The 20,267-nt window shown below is 45.0% G+C and overlaps 1 protein-coding gene across 1 annotated transcript in view; it reads right to left on the bottom strand.

Moving 5' to 3' along the window:
- Nucleotides 1-20,267, bottom strand: part of DDX10 (DEAD-box helicase 10) — a 211,051-nt gene that overhangs the window by 45,650 nt on the left and 145,134 nt on the right. The window contains exon 16 of the mRNA XM_066620001.1: nucleotides 17,171-17,227. Within this exon, the coding sequence (XP_066476098.1) occupies nucleotides 17,171-17,227 (57 nt within the window). The remainder of the gene's footprint in view (nucleotides 1-17,170; nucleotides 17,228-20,267) is intronic.

The following is a 20,267-nucleotide window of genomic DNA, read 5'->3' as shown; positions in this document are numbered from 1 at the left end:
AGGGAATGTGAAAGAAGAGGGAATGCGACCAAGGCACATCATAGTTCATTCATGATCATGTAAATTATCTTCTGAATCTGGCCTATCTTTTCTTCTGATCTTCATGACTATGACCTGGAAAAGAGAGATCAAACACTACAAGCCAAACAGTTCCCCAACTTTTTCCCCTCTTAATTATTCTGGGGACAAGTCTTTGAAAAGAGTAAACATAATGGCCATTTTCCCCCATCTTGAACAGCAGCTTACATGTCATAAGCCAGAAGGGTCCCCAGCTGCTTAAACTTCTGCAGGCTAAGGAAAAGAGCAATAAGGGCAGCTCTTCAGAGAGGAAAAACACAAAACATGTGAGTGACACATTACCTTGAGAAATTCTAATCATAAGTCACAAAAACGTGAGGGCCCAGCAGAACTATTCCATCTGTTCCATCCTAAAAGGGCTGAGAGGGGATGCAAGGTAATTGAGTTTTGTAAGGTATCAAGTCATCTACAAATTTAATATAACAACTGAGACTCTTTAATTCTAAAGCATATGGCTGTTTAATCAAAAACAAAAAAATTGTTACTCAAAGCAGTTTTGCTGCTTAGAAATATATCTGAAAGAAAACCGAACAGCTAGGGGTATTACATCCACATGTAAGCAGATGCCACATTTCTGTTCTAAAAAAAAACAACAACCCCAAAGTGGCACTTAATCTTGTCATGCATCCTCATACTGAGACATAGGGAAACAAGGTGATTCCCTTCTTCTCAATAGCACCTATTCATTTAACCGCACCCCAAAGATGACAAAACAAACAATGGTAGAGTGGGGTTACAGCTCATTGGTTCTTGGTTCTAACCTGACAGGTTTGTCCCCTTCCCCCAAGTAAGGGAAGCAGCCCCACAATGGGGCTACTTGACTCTGTGCTGGCTATTTAGCTGGTGCAGAGTAACGTAGTCCTGTGTTAGGCTAGGAGGCCAGATGCAGGGCTTTGGATCCAGCGGAGCCCACCTCCTGCCCCTCCCCTCCCCTGCCACACCTTCTCCCGCCTTGGAACACCTCCCCCCACACCCCCACTCACCTCTCTGCCACCTGGCATTTGCCTGGAACTCCAGGTGCTGGCCGCCCATCCTCTGCCGGGCACTGACTCAGCACAGACTCAGGCTGAACCAGCACTTGCCCAGAAGTAAGTGTCACAGGCATGCCTTACAGCATGTTTGCGACACTGTGTGCCAGCACTGGGCCAGTACAACTGGATAGGATCAGGCCCATAGACCCTTTTCAGATGCATCTCCACTTTGCAGCCTGCAGACTTTGTTCCACAGAACATCATGTGTAACCTTCATAATCGTAGCTTTTCCAGAGCAGCAGAGAAAGGGGGCAGAATTGTAAAAGTCTAAAAATAATTGTAGATCTTTCTGTATCCCATAATCAACATGTATTATTGAGATAATAATAGTGTGTGAGTTTTTTTTTTTGAAAGGAAACTTAAATGCTCTTTATAGATTTTCATCTGAAAATAGCAGATAAATGCTAAATCAATTACATAAGCGCAAGTTGACTCAGATTGTAATTACTGATCATTCTTTCTTGTCGATATGTGATTTATGTTGCTGACACAACTTCAAACAATCTTGTATAAACACCCTTAGTCATTTGTCTCACAGCAGCTGACAAAGTCAAGAAAAGAGACGCCCAAGAGTCCGCAGATGAAGTCAAAAGGGGCAAATCGCCTTGAAGTCAGCAGGCAGGAAGTCTATGAAAATAGGAGACATTCTGTCCAAAAAGTAGTATTCAGACAGCTTATGAATGAGGTCATATGGGCCTCATTCATAAGCAGGAGGTCTTATGGGCAGGTCTGGTCTAGAGGGTAGAGCCTCCGTTAGCCCGAAGATAACATCAGAAGGTCGCCAGTTCGAGGACACCAGCAGTTCCCTGAACGGCTGAGAATGGCGAGAACTTGAAGCAGGTGACAAGCCAAGCTGAGTGATTCCACCTGCTCTTGGTGTGAGCAAGAAGCATCTTGGCTGCCCTCCATGTGAGAGATGGAGCTGCTTGTCAGCCTGCATGGGAGAAGTGGAGGCCAGAAGTGAGACCAAACCAGGAAGATCCATTCTGAAATGTTGTTGGTTCTTGAAAGAGAGAACCTCTGTGATTGTAAAAATCCCCTTGAGGGATTTAGAAATGCCTGCCTATGTAAACCGCCTTGAATAAAGTCAGAGGAGTAATCCGATGACCAGAAAGGCGGTATATAAATACCTAGTTATTATTATTATTATTATGAATAGTAGCCAAGGGGAAGATGCACATAGACTTTAAAAACCCAACACGGAGGCTCTGGATCTGGTGGAGCTTTACTCCACCAGTCCCACCTCCCTACCTCTCTGCTCCCTCCCCCAAGCACGCCTGCTCCCTGCCGTCTCCCCAGCTCTCCTCTTCCCGGAATGCCTCCTCCTCGCCTTCTCCCTGCCTTCTGCTCATCTTCCCCCTCCCTGGATCGCCTCCTTCCCAGCTTCCCCCCATGACTTCACTTACCACTCCACTGCTCAGTGGTCCACACAACCGCCAAGCAGCAAAGATTTAGCAGCCACTCTGCAGTAGCCCAGTGCCAGCCAGCGCTTAACTACCACCAGCGCTCACCTGGTGGTAGGGCCCGCAAACATACCTTATGGTACTGTTCAGGATTGGGCCCTATGTCAATACAATTAACCTACCAAGCTGTTCTTTGTCAATTCTGCTTGAATGTAACATAATGGTGAAGAAGTGAAAACATTATGATTTACCAAACACTCTGAAGCCACCCAAAATTTTTTGAAAGGGAATAGCATAAAGTTAAACACATATGCTCACAGGCCCATGCAACAGCTGGAATTTTAATGATCTTAAAAGCTTCAATCTAATTTGAATAATCAATTCTAAAGTAATTAACCAGCGGAGAGACAATTTTTCTTCTGATTGCTGATTGAAAAGATTATTTTTCAGAGTCGCCAACAATGGCATAGGTTATATATTGGTCACACAGAAATGTAAGCCACAACTAACAGTCTGGAGGAGGAAAAGTCACAACCACAGTGCTCTGATTTAACACTTGGATACAGTTTTTTTGTTAGATGAGTTCAGCAGTTTTGTCCATCAAACAAGAGCTAGAAAAAGAGCATTCAATACAAGTTAGTTCTTAAGTTCTCTCTTGAATAGCACTGAAAGACTTAAGAGTTAGGATTCTTAAATACTGCAAAAGAAAATCTCTCCAATTGCAGTTTTACTTAGTAGCCTCAGTGCTGACCAAAAGCTGGAGGCAAAAAAGCATTTAGTGTAATGGCAGTAAAAAAAAATTCTTGCTCCATGAAAGGCTAGCGGACAAAGAACCATTGGAAAAAGGGAGGGTCATAAAAGGGTTAAAATGCTTTGGGGGCAAGCTTTGTCTTTGCTTCAAGGATTTTATAATCTAAACAGGATTCAAACCAATAATGCAAATCAAAAGTGAGCTGAACCACATGGCCTCCTTAACCTGAAAATTATTTTTGGGGGGAGTGAAACAGGGTGAACAATGAACTCTCTGCCTGCAGCAGTGCTGTTCCTGCGTGTCTTGGTGGCCATCATGCTTTTCTTTCCAGCCAACAGAGCAGCAGGTAGAGTTAGTTGGAAGCATTGCCCTCGCTCTAATTGGCTTCTGGATGACACAGAACAAAGCACTGCCATTTCAAACTAAACTACTGCTATGGCCCTGAACTAGCGATGGCCCTGAACAGGTCAGAATATGGGCAGCCAGAAATGGAAGCACTGTTACATGAACTAGGCTTTTTTTTTTTTTTTAAACATGATTAACTTTTAATACATCCCCACACCAAGCACTGCCTCAGACTGACAAATATTGAAAAATTAAACACAAAGTTGCTGGAGATAGTTGCACACTTCTAAATTAATAAGATACGGACAATTTTTCATAACGGAATAAGAACCAGGAATATTGATTTGCATGGATGAACTGTGAATGCTAAGTGGCAGGTAATAAATTAAGAGATAATTTTGAAACTAGCAATGTAACAAAGAACACTGTCAAAAATAGTCGCTTGATTATAAAGGGCAGAGTTATATTTGAAAGCCTACAATATAAAAATTAAGCACCTCCATTCATATTCTGGCAAAAGGAAAAATGGTGGGCCGATAGTCATCTGTAATGTTGAGAGCTGGCATAGAGACTGAGCTAGCAAATTACAAGTGCCTGTTAATTACAAGTCCCCAAATCTCACCTCTGTAGCAAATTCACTAAGTAGCCTCAGGCAAGCCACTTTCTCACAGCCTCTGACTCCCACTTCTGCAGTATGGGGATAATAATTTGACTGAACTTGCAAGATTATTGTGAGGATTATACCTAGATAAAATACGTTTCGGCTCTATGAGAGCACAATATAAATAGTGAATGCAGAGATGTTTTGAGTGCAAAACGACCAATATAGGGATTGAACCAAGGGCACAGATTGGAATTTGCCTCTCTGATGAGCGCATAATATTGCCTGAAACTGACTGAGTTGACAGCCAGGGCACTGCTTATTGGGAAATTTAATTTTAGAGCACAGGAAGTCGGAGTGAAGGAGAACTGTCTGGGCACAGACAAAGTTTCAGAGTCATGATGTAAGTTTTTGTTTTATAAATAAACCTTAAACCAAGCCTCAGCATTCTGAAAGCAAAATCTCTTGCCAAGTTCCATGCCACACTTTACTACCTTCATCTGCTTGCAACATCAAACCTTGTAAACAAGCCCACTCCTTTCCAGTAGCGTTGCTAAGGTAGAGCTGGGGGGGTACAGGGCGCTGGGTACTATGCCTTGAGGGGTATCAAGCCGGAAGAACCTTCATGGGCACTTGGAGCAGTTGCACGCTACTCAAAGAGGGCAGTGGCTTTTTTCCCCCTTCTTCCCCTTAAAAATTGGGGGAGGAGCTAAAAAAGCTCAGAGCAGCTCAACTGCCCTGACTGCCCTCGGGGGGGGGGGAGGGAGGGTGGTGGTGGTGCAGGAGAAGGTACTTCGACAGCAAGGAGCCCTCCTTGCCACAGCAGTGCCTTCTCCTGCACTTCCGTCATGGGTACTCAGAGCAACCGCTGCTTTTGCTTCCCCCCCCCTTACCTCATCATTATTTACCTTTCAACAAGCCAGTACATCTGGCTTTTCCAGAAGTCTTCAGGGTTGGCTAATGTCCATATGCTGCTGGTTTTGTCTGTAGTTTTAAGGTTTATTTTTTCTGATGCTGCTGGATTTCTTGATGAAGATGCATTACCTTGACAAACACTGTGTTGCTCTTACATGGTTTTAATTTTCTATAAGCTGCCTTCTGGATCAAAAGTGCAGAGCATAAAATTTCATAATGAATAATAATAATAATAAAGTGCTGAGCCCTCTATGGTGTGCATATGTGTTTGCACACATACCTACATTTTACATGCTGGAACTCCAATACAATACAGTTGTTCAATTCCAATACAGTTGATCGTCCTTATCCTCAGGTCCAGCACCTGAGGATTTGATTGAGCGGGTGCCAAGCCTGTGTCAGGAGGACCTCAAGGATCCCCCAGACATGACCGGAAGTACAGTGGTGCCTCGCAAGACAAAATTAATTCGTTCCGTGAGTCGTTTCATATTGCGAAATTTTCGTCTTGCAAATTGCGAGGCATCACTGCAAACTGCAAACAAACCAAAAAAAAAAAAGAAAAGCAAAAAAATTCGTCTTGCGAAGCACGGCCATAGAAACATTCGTCTTGCGAGTCACCAAAAAAATCGCAAAACGCTTTCGTCTTGCAAGTTTTTCGTTGCGTGAGGCATTCGTCTTGTGAGGCACCACTGTATCTTCCAGTCGCATTCAGGAGGTCCTGAGAGGCCCTTCCACAGATTTCATTATCCGCAGAAATCAGTATTTGCAGGGGGTTCTGAAACGGATCCCCATGGATACCAAGGACCCACTGCACTATGTGGAATCCGAAGAAAGTGAATTCTGAATAGGCATCACTGAAATCAGTGATGGAAGTGAGCCATCTTCCTGCCCCTTCCTTCCAGTTTTGTTGTACTACGTACGTCGCTGTACTGCGTCACCATGTATTCTTAGAAAAGCCCACAACTCATCTGATATTTCAACATCGTTTGCGTTTAGTCCTTGTGGTACCTCAGCCTTTTTTGGTGATTACATTTGTGAAAGTTTTCAGAGTCCTGACACCACAAGGAAAATGTAAAGGCTGCATTTAAAGGTTTTATTCTGGAAACCACAATCAGGAGAGCTACGATCATGAACAAAGTCAATGCAGATTAAGCACCTTTTTTTTTTTTTTTTAGATACAGTAGCATAAAAATAGATTCAAAAATCTCTATTATTTTTCTTTGTTGGCTTGAACATAACATAAATTAACAGCTCCAGAATTCACACCGAGCTGGGATAATCTCTTACCTTTGTACTATACTATCAGTCTAATAAGACTGTTAAGATATATCTTTTGTGTACAAAATTATCTCTTGTAATACACAAAGCTTCTGAAGGTAGTTCAAGATTAAGTCACAGATCCTTTCACAAGACACAATGTGGTAAAAAGCAACCTTACAGTGTCAGCTGTTTATTCGGACTAGTTATTCATCTTCTAATGCAATGGTGCCCTATGTTCAAATATGTTTCCAACCGGATAAGAAGTCCTGGACACAGAAAGGACTCTGCACTCCCCTAGGGTGGCAACAAAAAACTGGTACATATTTTAAAGTACTGGGCATGACTCTGTGAGAGCTATGAAATACATCCTCAAATCCCCATCCCCTTGCAATTATTGGAGATCAGTGGTTTGGCTCTGTCGGCCCTCTGCTTTGGTGGCTGCACTGGAGGCTGGTTCATTTCAGGGCTCAATTCAAAGTGCTGGTCTTGACCTTTGAAGCTCTTAACAGTTTAGGACCAGCACATTTGAGATACTGCCTTCTTCCGTATAATCCAGCCTGTCCTCTGGTCATCCGAGAGGGCCCTTCTGGATGTGCCGCCACTTATCATGATTAGGTGGTGGCTAAAAATAGGGCTTTCTTGGTAGTAGCACTTGTTCTATGGAATTCCTTTCCCTTTGGCTTCGGAACTGGTTCCCCTCTGGAAGCTGTCTGGGAAGGTCAAAGACTGTCATCTTTCAAAGAGCCTTCTGACTTCAGCAAGGTATTTTTAGTGCTATGTCTGCTGGTTTTATTGATGGCTTTTATTAATTATTGATTGTTGCTGTCCTGGTGATTGATTGCTGCTGGTTGATTTTTAGCATGTTGACTGTTATTTATTATATATTTTATAGTCTTATTCATACGATACCTACTTTTAGCAGTACTGTAATATATATTATACCTATTTTTAATAGTACTGTTAGCCTCCCTGGGTGCCCTTTCAGAAGAAAAGTGTTTATATATAAAACAAATAACTAATTAAAACTTTGCAAGGCTATTGTAAGAATTTACTGAGAAAATGTAAGGACTGCCTCATCCCATTTGTTCTCTCCTGTACATTCTGTTCAACATCAGAGGTCCTCTGCACTGACCAGTACAGAAGTAAGGGCTTTTCAGCCATGGCACGAGCACCAGGGAATGTCCCTGAAGTACTCTGAATACTAAAAGTCACCATATAAATTTTTTTTTAATGTTGAGTGTTATTTGCTTAAAGAGAAATGGGTGAGCAGAATGACATTCCTGTTCCCCATACATCTGTAAAAGCCATTTCACACAAGGACTTGGTTTGCACAATACCAGCCAGTAAATTGCACAAAGAGCAGTGCGTTCATGCACATCTCTCCTCCACCACTGTTTTACCCTTCCACATAGTCACATGGGGGTATTCAGTTCCTACTTCACCCTTTGTACAACTATTGATTATTTTTGCAAATTAACAGGGTCCACTTCTGCTAAATCAGAATAGGATCCATGCCAGCAATCTAACACGACTAATACCTACTAGCTCAAATGATCCGTTCTGGTCCAACAAAACCTGCAAATCCAGCTTTCCTGGCTCTGGATTTTGTACTCTGACTCACCAAATAAGCCAATTTTTTTTAAATTCAGCAGAAATAGTTTCTTCTGTAATAGCTGCAGGTCATATACCTTCTTTCCAGAGTATTAGATCTGAAAGTCCTCATGAGGTTTCTTGATCCTGACCCCGGGTGAACTGTGAAAATCTTCTGGCACTGTTAACACAACTAAGAGATTTCTAAAGCAAGGAAAAGTTCTAAATTAATTCCTCCGGCTCCTGTCAGTTTGGGACTGCCATGCTTATACATTATCTTTGCTCCCTTGGACTCTCACAAGTTCCTGGATCCAAGTCATCAAATTCTCTAACTGGCAAATCCATGTCATGTTCCCTCTCCCTCTGAACACAGAGACTTTCATTCTCAGTCCCACAGAGAAACATCAAAAATAACGTGTAGTTCACCAACAAGATAGTCTTCATTAAACCAACGAAGATTTCTGGAAGCTCAACAAAGCAAATGTGACTAAAGGAGCTTAACATTGGAGAAGCCCTGCCAGATCCAACCAGAGGCCCAGGAAGTCCAGCATTTCATTTCCTACAATGCCAACAAGATGCCTCTGGGAAGCCCACAAATGTAGGGAGATGAAAGTAATAGATCTCTCCAGTTATTGCACTCAATCACTACCCAATAAGTCACTCTCTTCTGGCCTCCACCTCAAAGAAGTAATTATGGCACAAGATTTACTAAGAAGAAATGGGACTGATAGTTCAAGTCAACAAGAAGCAGTTCCCTAAGAGCTATGAGGCCAGAGTGGTTAAGCCTTTTAAGAAAACATTATCAGGCTGAAAGCAGGACTGCAAGGAGTAGGGGTTTCTCGTTACATTAAGGTCCCTTGAGCGTTAATTATTATTTATCTATACTTGCATTAATTGACTGTCTGAACAGCAACCAAGGTGAAAAATGCCTCAACAGGAAGCAATACAAAAAGCAACTGCATAAATATGTACATATTCATTTAGGAAAAATATGTTTCTGATTAAGGATTCTGACTGGAGTATCTTACCTACACTTCAGAGGGGCGGGAGTCTGCAGGATGACCACCAGCTGGACAAAGAGAGACCCCAAGCCTGCCTAGGACTGCTGGCACTGCCTCTCACCGCTGCGCAAGGACAAGTACAGAGCATGCCATAAGAACATAAGAACAGCCCCACTGGATCAGGCCATAGGCCCATCTAGTCCAGCTTCCTGTATCTCACAGCGGCCCACCAAATGCCCCAGGGAGCACACCAGATAACAAGAGATCTCATCCTGGTGCCCTCCCTTACATCTGGCATTCTGACAAAGCCCATTTCTAAAATCAGGAGGTTGCGCATACACATCATGGCTTGTAAACCGTAATGAATTTTTCCTCTAGAAACTTGTCCAATCAACTTTTAAAGGCGTCCAGGCCAGATGCCGTCACCACATCCTGTGGCAAGGAGTTCCACAGACTGACCACACGCTGGGTAAAGAAATATTTTCTCTTGTCTGTTCTAACTCTCCCAACACTCAATTTTAGTGGATGTCCCCTGGTTCTGGTGTTGTGTGAGAGTGTAAAGAGCATCTCCCTATCCACTCTGTCCATCCCCTGCATAATTTTGTATGTCTCAATCATGTCCCCCCTCAGGCATCTCTTTTCTAGGCTGAAGAGGCCCAAACGCCGTAGCCTTTCCTCGTAAGGAAGGTGCCCCAGCCCCGTAATCATCTTAGTCGCTCTCTTTTGCACCTTCTCCATTTCCACTATGTCCTTTTTGAGATGTGGCGACCAGAACTGGACGCAATACTCCAGGTGTGGCCTTACCATAGATTTGTACAATGGCATTATAATATTAGCCATTTTGTTCTCAATATCTTTCCTAATGATCCCAAGCATAGAATTGGCCTTCTTCACTGCCGCCGCACATTGGGTCGACACCTTCATCGACGTGTCCACCACCACCCCAAGATCTCTGTCCTGATCTGTCACAGACAGCTCAGAACCCATCAGCCTATATCTAAAGTTTTGATTTTTTGCCCCAATGTGCATGACTTTACACTTACTGACATTGAAGCGCATCTGCCATTCTGTTGCCCATTTTGCCAGTCTGGAGAGATCCTTCTGGAGCTCCTCACAATCACTTCTGGTCTTCACCACTCGGAAAAGTTTGGTGTCGTCTGCAAACTTTGCCACCTCACTGCTCACCCCTGTCTCCAGGTCATTTATGAAGAGGTTGAAAAGCACCGGTCCCAGGACAGATCCTTGGGGCACACCGCTTTTCACCTCTCTCCATTGTGAAAATTGCCCATTGACACCCACTCTCTGCTTCCTGGCCTCCAACCAGTTTTCAATCCATGAGAGGACCTGTCCTCTAATTCCCTGACTGTGGAGTTTTTTCAGTAGCCTTTGGTGAGGGACCGTGTCGAACGCCTTCTGAAAGTCCAGGTATATAATGTCCACGGGTTCTCCTGCATCCACATGCCTGTTGACCTTTTCAAAGAATTCTATAAGGTTCGTGAGGCAAGACTTACCCTTACAGAAGCCATGCTGATTCTCCCTCAGCAAGACCTCTCTCTGCCTCCCTCTGCCTCCTGAAGGCCTCCCTCTGCCTTCAACTTCAGCTGCTGCAGGCCCTAGCACAGAGACCAGCCAGCACAGGCGCAGCTCTAGGGAGAACAACAGAGCCTGCCAGTTCAGATACTTTCAGTATCGTTTGGAAACAGCCCTGTCCACACAGGAACCAAGCCTGCGAAGCCAAGTGGACAACCACAAAGGGCCACAACAAACAGCCCACACAAGACTGACCTCAGGGCAGAATGGGCTGTTGGGTAGGGAAATGGGAGAAATGGAGTGGGATGCTTTAAGAAGGGAAAGGAGGCAGGAAACAGTGGGTCTGCATCTTTTCCTCAGGAAGGACTGAAACATACAAAAGAAGCTGATGAAGAAGACAGTCTCCACCAGGAGGGCAAACACACCAAGAAGACTGACGGGTCTCTGGAGTCCAGTTCAGTGAAAGGCGGCGCAACCCAGGAGGAGAACACCAGGATGGAGTGCAACCCCTCTCCAAGGAAGACATCCTGAAACCTGCTGAAACCCGACAGATATGCAGGACCCAGGTTGTTCCAAGCACAGTCAGTGTCTTGAAAGTAACTCAGTAGCATATGGGAAGGCAACATAGGTTAGTTGGCATCCTTCTGTCTCAAAAGACTATGGTATCGCGCTCTGAATGGTGGTTCTGGCACAGCGTCTAGTGTGCCTGAAAAGGCCGATTTGGGAGTGGCAATCCCTTCCACACTGGGAGCAAGTGCAGTCTGTCCCTGGTCTGCCTCCCTGGCTATGGGCCTTCCTTCTTTGCCTCTTTGCCTCAGTCTGTTGGCCAAGTGTCTCTTCAAACTGGAAGAGGCCATGCTGCACAGCCTGCCTCCAAGTGGGCTGCTCAGAGGCCAGGGTTTCCCATCTGTTGAGGTCCACTCCTAAGGCCTTCAGATCCCTCTTGCAGATGTCCTTGTATCGCAGCTGTGGTCAACCTGTAGGGTGCTTTCCCAGCACAAATTCTCCATAGAGGAGATCCTTTGGGATCAGGCCATCATCCATTCTCACGACATGAACAAGCCAACGCAGGCGTCTCTGTTTCAGCAGTGCATACATGCTAGGGATTCCAACTCGTTCCAGGACTGTGTTGTTAGGAACTTTGTCCTTACATAGGTAAGTTAACATAATTTTAATATGCTCCCTGTGGTTGACTTGTTAATACACACTGTCTTATTCCACCCTAGCTGAAGCTTCTGGCTTTGGGACAGGTAGAAATACAAAGACTTTGGTCTTCGATCCTTCCCTGGACCAGCAGAGCAGAACCTCCTATCTCTCACACTCAATCAGCTCCAGCAGCAATCCTAACTCTGGCTCCTGCTTGAGCTCTGTTTCAAGCTCTAACTTACCCAGGCAGCAAGGGACCTGGGCTGGACAATAGGCACTCTAGATCTCATTCACAGCATTGCTGCTCACAGCCCAGCTTTGACAGAAATAATTAGAATACCATGCTGCAAAGTGCTCTTCCGGAAAGTCATCTTCAAACAGAATAACCATTACTACTTTGGCACAACCAGTCCCCGTCCCCACCCCCGCACTAAGTGCAATTCTCTACTTCAAAAATGACAATGTGAGTTATTTTCTCAGTCTGGGTCTCCAACTTGCAGGCACAGCATGACAAGAATACAGAAAAAGTAGCAGCAAAATAGCATTATGTGCTTCCTCAAAGGAATCCGATCTTTGCTAAGTGCCAAGGACAAATCATAGTTATTTAGAAGAGATACAGTAAGATGCAAGAGGGAAATGACGCACGCGGCTGAACTTCTCATCCTGGAAAATCATTTCAGTCCATGTCCCTTGAACAAGCTGAACTTACAGCTGCAATAGATATGCCAATGCAAAATTCAAGTTCAGTGATGGATCTTCACATCTTCAATGGGAAGTTTGCTTCTGGGACATATAAGCATTCCATATAAACATACTGATGAATTCTACATCAGTAACATTTCATTGTACAGGTTCAGCCTAATTATACACGGATTTTTTTATACACGGATTTGACTCAACACGAATGGCCCCCTACAAATGAGAAAGAATGTGCTGATCCCTGGAGAAGGGGAAAAATGCATCCCTTTAAAATCAGTTTTAAAAAATGAATGGTCCTTTAACAACAGCCTCCTTAATGAGAAAGAGAGAGGGCAGCAGTCCATCAATCCTTCTCTCCCCTTCGGACCCCACCCTTCCCCCAGCACATGAAAGAAAAGGATCATTTTGCATTGGTGAAGGGAGGGGCTGAGTGAAGTGCTGATGGATTGTCTTCTTAATGACTCTTATCTTAGAGTCAAAAGGTCAGCAAGGCTGTTTTTCAATCACTGGAGCAAAGAAACTTTGTTTTTTAAATTGATTTGCTATAGTGCTTTTTTTTAATCCATGTGAGTGCTCCGAACCCATGTAAATAATTAGTCTCAACCTGTAGTTCCTTTGGTGCTACTGTATTAGGCACACACAAGCACTACAACAGCAATGGCAGCTCATCATTGAAAGGAGAGACACACTATACATGATCTTTAGTACATGGACTAGAACTACAAAGGACAGCAAAAACCGGGGGGGGGGGGGAACACAACACAAATGGGCCAGAGCATGTAAAATTGCCCAAATGGATCACACCCAATGTCACTCATTCTGTCACCAATAGTGACAAGTGCCCCTGGAAAGGACACAAGCAGGACATTTCAAGGGGAAAACTGTCAGTACACTTGGCTTCTCTCTGATGCTCTCTTTGTGAGTGTTCACAATAGTAACCCTTCCTATTTTGTCTCCAGCACCTGGCAATCAGAGGTACATTACTTCTAAAAGTTCTACTCTTGGCTTTCACTGTTTAGTAAACACCATAAACTTATCCACTATAAATATGTCTAGTATAGTATTGGCAACCGTCAGTCTCGAAAGACTATGGTATCGCGCTCTGAAAGGTGGTTCTGGCACAGCGTCTAGTGTGGCTGAAAAGGCCAATCCGGGAGTGACAATCCCTTCCACACCGGGAGCAAGTGCAGTCTGTCCCTGGTCTGTCTCCCTGGCTATGGGCCTTCCTTCTTTGCCTCTTAGCCTCAGACTGTTGGCAAAGTGTCTCTTCAAACTGGGAAAGGCCATGCTGCACAGCCTGCCTCCAAGCGAGCCGCTCAGAGGCCAGGGTTTCCCACTTGTTGAGGTCCATCCCTAAGGCCTTCAGATCCCTCTTGCAGATGTCCTTGTATCGCAGCTGTGGTCTACCTGTAGGGCGCTTTCCTTGCACGAGTTCTCCATAGAGGAGATCCTTTGGGATCCGCCCATCATCCATTCTCACGACATGACCAAGCCAACGCAGGCGTCTCTGTTTCAGCAGTGAATACATGCTAGGGATTCCAGCACGTTCCAGGACTGTGTTGTTTGGAACTTTGTCCTGCCAGATGATGCCTAATCCTTTTTAAAAGCTATGTAAGCTAGTGGCCCCCAACTCAAGCAATAGCAATGAATTCCATAAAGTAATCATGAGTTGCATGAAGTAGCCTTTTGAGCTGGTGCAGCAAAGTAAGTAAGAGCCAGATCCCATACATGTCTACTCATGTATGGGCAGGAGGTCTGGTCTAGAGGGTAGAGCCTCCATTTGCCTGAAGATTAACATCCACAAGGTCGCCAGTTCGAGGCCACCGGCACCGTGCGACCTTGAAGCAGCTGACAAGCTGCAGCTGAGCTGTTCCATCTGCTCGGAGCGTGGGAGGATGGAGGCCAGAATGTTAAAACCAGATCGGAGTGTAACACCTTGAATGTGGTGGTTCTTGAAAGAGAGAACCTTCTTTCAATTTGTAAAAATCCCTACGTGGATTTAATAAGCCTGCCTGTGTAAACCGCCTTGAATAAAGTCTTGAATAAAGACCAAGAAAGGCGGTATATAAATACTGTATATTATTATTATTATTACTCAGAAGTAAGTCCCATTATGTTCAATGGGGCTTACTCCCATGTAAGTGTGGATATGATTGTAGCCTAAAGAGACTGAGCTACAGATCAGGACTGCCCTAGCTCAAATATTGCCTCTGCCATGAACTCACCAGGCCTTAGGGCAGGTGCAGATCAAGAGACTTTGAAGGGGAAAGGAGATTTAAACCCCTTAACCCTCCATAAGCCTCCCACCCCACAATGAGTCTCTTCAAAAACTGACAGCTCTGGTGCAAATCCAAAAAGAGAAAGGGGGCAGGGAGACTGTTGATGGAGGGGATAGGATCCAGCATGTGCCGTCACTGCTGGATCCACTCCTTCCTACTCCTGTTCCTCCCCCTCTCTGCAGGTTTTGCCCACTCCTTGCCCCCTTCCCACCCAGTTTTGCCACATCCCTGCCCCCACTGCTGCCTTATCTGCTTTGGCAGCCGCAGCGTGTTTTGGTGACTGATGGGGAGTCTCAAATGGCACTCTGCATGCTGCCAGTGGCCATTTTGTGACAGTGGACTGTTTTGCTGTTGAAAAGTGCTTACCTTGCAGGGTTGTAAGGAACACATTAAGAAAATTCATGTGAAGTATCTTGCCCTCTCCGAAAGCACAACACAAATGCTGATTATTATTATTGCTTATAATATTGCCACTATTGTCAAATAAACTGAAAAATCCAAGTGTTAAAAGTTTTGAGAGAATGGTGACTCGATGTGCTCTCCCTAAACATAACATAAGAACAGCCCCACTAGATCAGGCCATAGGACCATCTAGTCCAGCTTGCTGTATCTCACAGCGGCCCACCAAATGCCCCAGGGAGCACACCAGATAACAGGAGACCTGCATCCTGGTGCCCTCCCTTGCTCATTCTGACATAGCCCATTTCTAAAATCAGGAGGTTGCACATACGCATCATGGCTTGTAACCCGTAATGGATTTTTCTTCCAGAAATTTGTCCAATCCCCTTTTAAAGGTGTCCAGGCCAGATGCCGTCACCACATCCTGTGGCAATGAGTTCCACAGACCAACCACATGCTGAGTGAAGAAATATTTTCTTTTGTCTATCCTAACTCTCCCAACACTCAATTTTAGTGGATGTCCCCTGGTTCTGGTGTTGTGTGAGAGTGTAAAGAGCATCTCTCTATCCACTTTATCCTTCCCATGCATAATTTTGTATGTCTCAATCATGTCCCCCCTCAGGCGCCTCTTTTCTAGGCTGAAGAGGCCCAAACACCGTAGCCTTTCCTCGTAAGGAAGGTGCCCCAGCCCAGTAATCATCTTCCATTTCCACTATATCCTTTTTGAAATGTGGTAACCAGAACTGGACACAATACTCCAGGTGTGGCCTTACCATCGATGTGTACAATGGCACTAATAATATTAGCTGTTTTGTTCTCAATACCTTTCCTAATGATCCCAAGCATAGAATTGGCCTTCTTCACTGCCGCCGCACATTGGGTCGACACTTTCATCGAGCTGTCCACCACCACTCCAAGATCTCTCTCCTGATCTGTCACAGACAGCTCAGAACCCATTAGCCTGTATGTGAAGTTTTGATTTTTTGCCCCAATGTGCATGACTTTACACTTACTTACATTAAAACGCATCTGCCATTTTACCTATGTGTTCCTACGTGTTCATACATCGTATGACTGTATCATACAGTCTGACCATACATGACTGACCAGTACAGATGTAGTTTGCCCAGTCTCTCAATCACGTTTGTTTATTCAGGTCATGGAGTTGTGCAATCCCTCTGCCCAGTTCGTCCCCTCTTGAAAGCCTTTATGTCATGTTGACCTTATCCGCAACATTAACCATGTTTACCAATAATCTAATTCTTTCTTAGCCAAAATATACTATCCAGCTTCAAATCTAGGTTTGAAATCATAGTTAAAAAGAACTCCGGTTAGCTATGGTTAATGCAGAAGCCAATGTCCTTATCATTTAACTGTGTTTAAGAGAGGAAAGGAGCAAAGGAAGTAGTTCATGTCAGTCAGCAGAGCCATGAAGAGAGTAAGGTTGCCAGGGATAATTCCTAGGGTGCTGACATTAAATGAAGCCCTGAGCAGAGTTGTCACCTGGCCTTTGTGCGAGGATGGACTTACCCTAGGAGAACTGAATGGGAACAAGCCCAAGCAGCTCCCAAATGCCCTTGAGCACGTTGTGGAGGCAACTAGACAATTTATCCAGGAGTGGGGAAGACAGAGGAAGCTCAGGTGCACAGACACAAAAGGGCTCCTGTAAGTCCATCTAATCTCTCTGCAAGCCCTGTCAGAGAGGATTGGGTAGAGAATTTTGTTGCCTACTGCAGATCCTGTGGTTCTCTCCCAGAGACTGGAAGCATGACATCTACACTGATCTACTGCAGATTTTTATATTGGTGTTATAATACTTGCCTTCAATCAATATACTAGCAATTTCTAGCACTGAATTTCCCCTTTTCACTGCTGCAAAACACTGAGCTGACATGTTCAATGAGCTTTCTACAATGATCTCAATCTCTTTTCCAGAAGACAAACTAGTACGCTTCCTAAAATAGGTTTCCTCCTACATTTCACATGTTTGACAGACAACAAAATATGAAAATGAAAAGCAAAAGAAATGAAGACTATCCGGTAACACTGGGATACATTAAGAAAAAAACATGTCAACAAAAATGGTTTGCAAGTTGCATTTTCAAAGCCACAGCGTTTCAGTGAAAGTATAAAAATCCTTACCTTTGCGTTTCCCTTCCTGGCTTCCCTTCTAGCTGCCTTTTCTTTTAGCCTTTTCTCCTGTAAGTGAAAAATTCAATACATGAAGCTAATTTTAAAGAACCAAGGTGGAAAGGGGACGTTTTAAAAGATAACAGTGAATCTGATCATTGTACAAGAAGTTTTTCCCAGAATCTGTTTGCTATTTACTATGGATAAAATACTGAATATGTGACAGAAAGGAGTTGCAGGCCTACCTTAATTGTAACTTTTTTTAAAAAAACCATGTTCCAGCTCTTTACTGTTGTTCATGTCCAGCATAGCACTGTGGCTCTGAAGGCCCCCAAATATAGAGCAGGTTGCTTTTTTTATTCATTTACAGGTGTGTACCACTTAATGTAAGGGATACATTCTCCAATTCCTGTTGTTATGCGATTAGGTCATTAAGTGAACATTCAGTCAAATCTACTGCCTTTGTTGTGTAAACAGACACTTGCTGGCTGCACAGGTTACTGGAGATAGATTGCCTCTTCTTTGCATTCAGAGCCTCTCTGTTGTGTAAAAAGACAATCTGCTGCAGGCTATGGGGGACAATTGCCTCATCAAGAACATCTTTACTGTGCTTTGACCCCCCATCATATATGAGGCCCATTATTAAGCGAACCATTGTTAAGTGGCAGGCACCTGTATTTGAATTTCTATCTGGCTTTTTCCTTCAGCCTAGGTTGCAGTACAGAGCTGCTTTAAGTGACTTCACTGTTAACATGTGTATCAGAGAGAGCTCATTACACAACCATCTTGTAAAATGCTATCTTTGGAAAAAACAGTCACTCTAAAACTCTAGTTTTCTATACAAGCTATAGTGTTTTGATTAATTTGGCCAAGACAATGCTTCATTAGCACTCAGTTCCTTCCAGAACTTTGGTGTTCTTGCCTAATCAGCAACACCTCACCTTCCCTGAACTCTAGCTGTTCTGCCTTAATAGCCCTGTAGCCACCCACCACCATCCACAACCCACAGCAATCTGGTATATCTGTGAGCAGTGCTTTTTTTTGAAAAAAAGAAAAAAAAAGGTGCAGGAACTCACAACTTGTTAATTTATTTATTTACTTATTTATAAACCATTTTTTATTGGAGAAATAAAATATTTTTTATGTGCTTCCCCCCTAAAGATGAACTTACTTCTGAGTAGACATGCATAGGATTGGGCTGTCAATCTCTACATCCCCTTCCCCTTAGCTACTTTTTCTACACATGGGGAAAAATACTGCACAGGTGCACTTGTAGCGTGTAGTATGTAGTGTGGCACTACTTCGAGGAGAGGAAGCAGCGAATGGATTCCGAAAAATGGCTTACATGAGTTCTATGTAGTAAAATTACTCTAAGCAACTGTGGGAGTAAGAACAAAAAAGGAATTCTTACATGAGAGGGGTCCTTATGTGCACATAGAAACAGCTACGTTTGCAAACAAGCGATTAAATATGGTTTAATTCAAGTATCAGAATACTCTGTGTCTTTGGGAAGGCGCTTGGCATGCAACTGTATGTTCTCTGCTGCCCTGAGCAGCTGCTGTGCATTGCTGGAGAGGAGCTGCAAACGCTGGCTGGCGGAGGGTATGCTTGTGGGGGAAGGATAAGGAGGATCTCTGGCAAGGCTGGACAGCACATTGTACACATGTAGAATCCCTTTTCACCTGCCCTTAGCATGTGAAAACAGGTGCAGATATATATCTCTGCCAGGATTAAGAGCCCAATTCTAGGTATGTCTACTCTGAAGTAAGTCTTGTTCTAGTCAATGGAGCTTACTCCCAGGAAAGTGCCTAGGATTGCAGCCTAAGAGCCCAATCCTATGCATGTCTACTCAGAAGTCCACTTTAGTGAATGGGGCTTACTGTGGATAGGATGGCAGCCTTAGAGTCCAATCCTGTGCCTGTCTACTCAGAAGTAAGTTCCATTATAGTGAATGGGGCTTACTGTGGATAGGATGGCAGCCTCAGGGCCCAATCCTGTGCCTGTCTCCTCAGAAGTCAGTCCCATTAGAGGCAGTGGGGCTTCCTCCCAGGAAAGTGTGGAGAGGACTGCAGCCTCAGAGCCAAAGCCTATGGCTGTCTACTCAGAAGTCAGTCCCACTAAAGGCAGTGGGGCTTCCTCCCAGGAAAGTGTGGAGAGGACTGCAGCCTCAGAGCCAAAGCCTATGGCTGTCGCCTCAGAAGTCAGTCCCACTAGAGGCAGTGGGGCTTCCTCCCAGGAAAGTATGGAGAGGACTGCAGCCTCAGAGCCAAAGCCTATGGCTGTCTCCTCAGAAGTCAGTCCCAGTAGATGCAGTGGGGCTTCCTCCCAGGAAAGTGTGGAGAGGACTGCAGCCTCAGAGCCCTTCCTCTGCCTGTCTACTCAGGCTGCAAGGCTATGACACTTTCCCAGGAGTAAGCCCCATTGAACACAATGGAACTTACTTCTGAGTAGACATGCATAGGCTTGGGCTCTCAGGCTGCAAGGCTATGCACCCTTTCCCAGGAGCAAGCCCCATTGAGCACAATGAGACTTACTTCTGAGTAGACACGCCTAGGCTTGGGCTCTCAGGCTGCAAGGCTATGCACCCTTTCCCAGGAGCAAGCCCCATTGAGCACAATGAGACTTACTTCTGAGTAGACACGCCTAGGCTCGTGCTGCAGATTGGCACAGGGGCTGTACCAGCCAGCTTCCTTCCCCCCCCTCCTCCGCCAAGCCAGTACCTGGGCATTCCGTGGGTGCCGCAGCCCGTCTCCCTGGCTGGCTGGCTGTCCGTCCTCCTCCTCGGCATCAGCGCATGTCCCCCACGCTCTCCACCGGCTTGGAAACTGTGCGGGAAAGCAGAGCGTGGGGGGAGGGGAGGCGGGCTGGGCTCAGGCGAGAGCTTGGGGATGAGGGCAGGAGGGGGTCGTTGTGCAGTCAGGCAGGGGCCAGGCGCCCGCCCACCCTGCACCCCCCAGCACCCATCCAGTGAATGCCTCTGTTTTGCTCCCCCCTGGAATGCCTCCGAAGGGGAGGGGCCCCTGCGAAAAGGTGCCGGAACTTCGTCCCCCCGCGTTCCATTAGAAAAATGCCCTGTCTGTGAGCACAGCAAGGCAGCAGGAGCATCCCT

This window comes from Tiliqua scincoides, chromosome 3 (genome assembly GCF_035046505.1).
Source record: "Tiliqua scincoides isolate rTilSci1 chromosome 3, rTilSci1.hap2, whole genome shotgun sequence".
Taxonomy (NCBI): domain Eukaryota; kingdom Metazoa; phylum Chordata; class Lepidosauria; order Squamata; family Scincidae; genus Tiliqua; species Tiliqua scincoides.
This window is presented reverse-complemented; position numbering and strand designations above follow the sequence as displayed.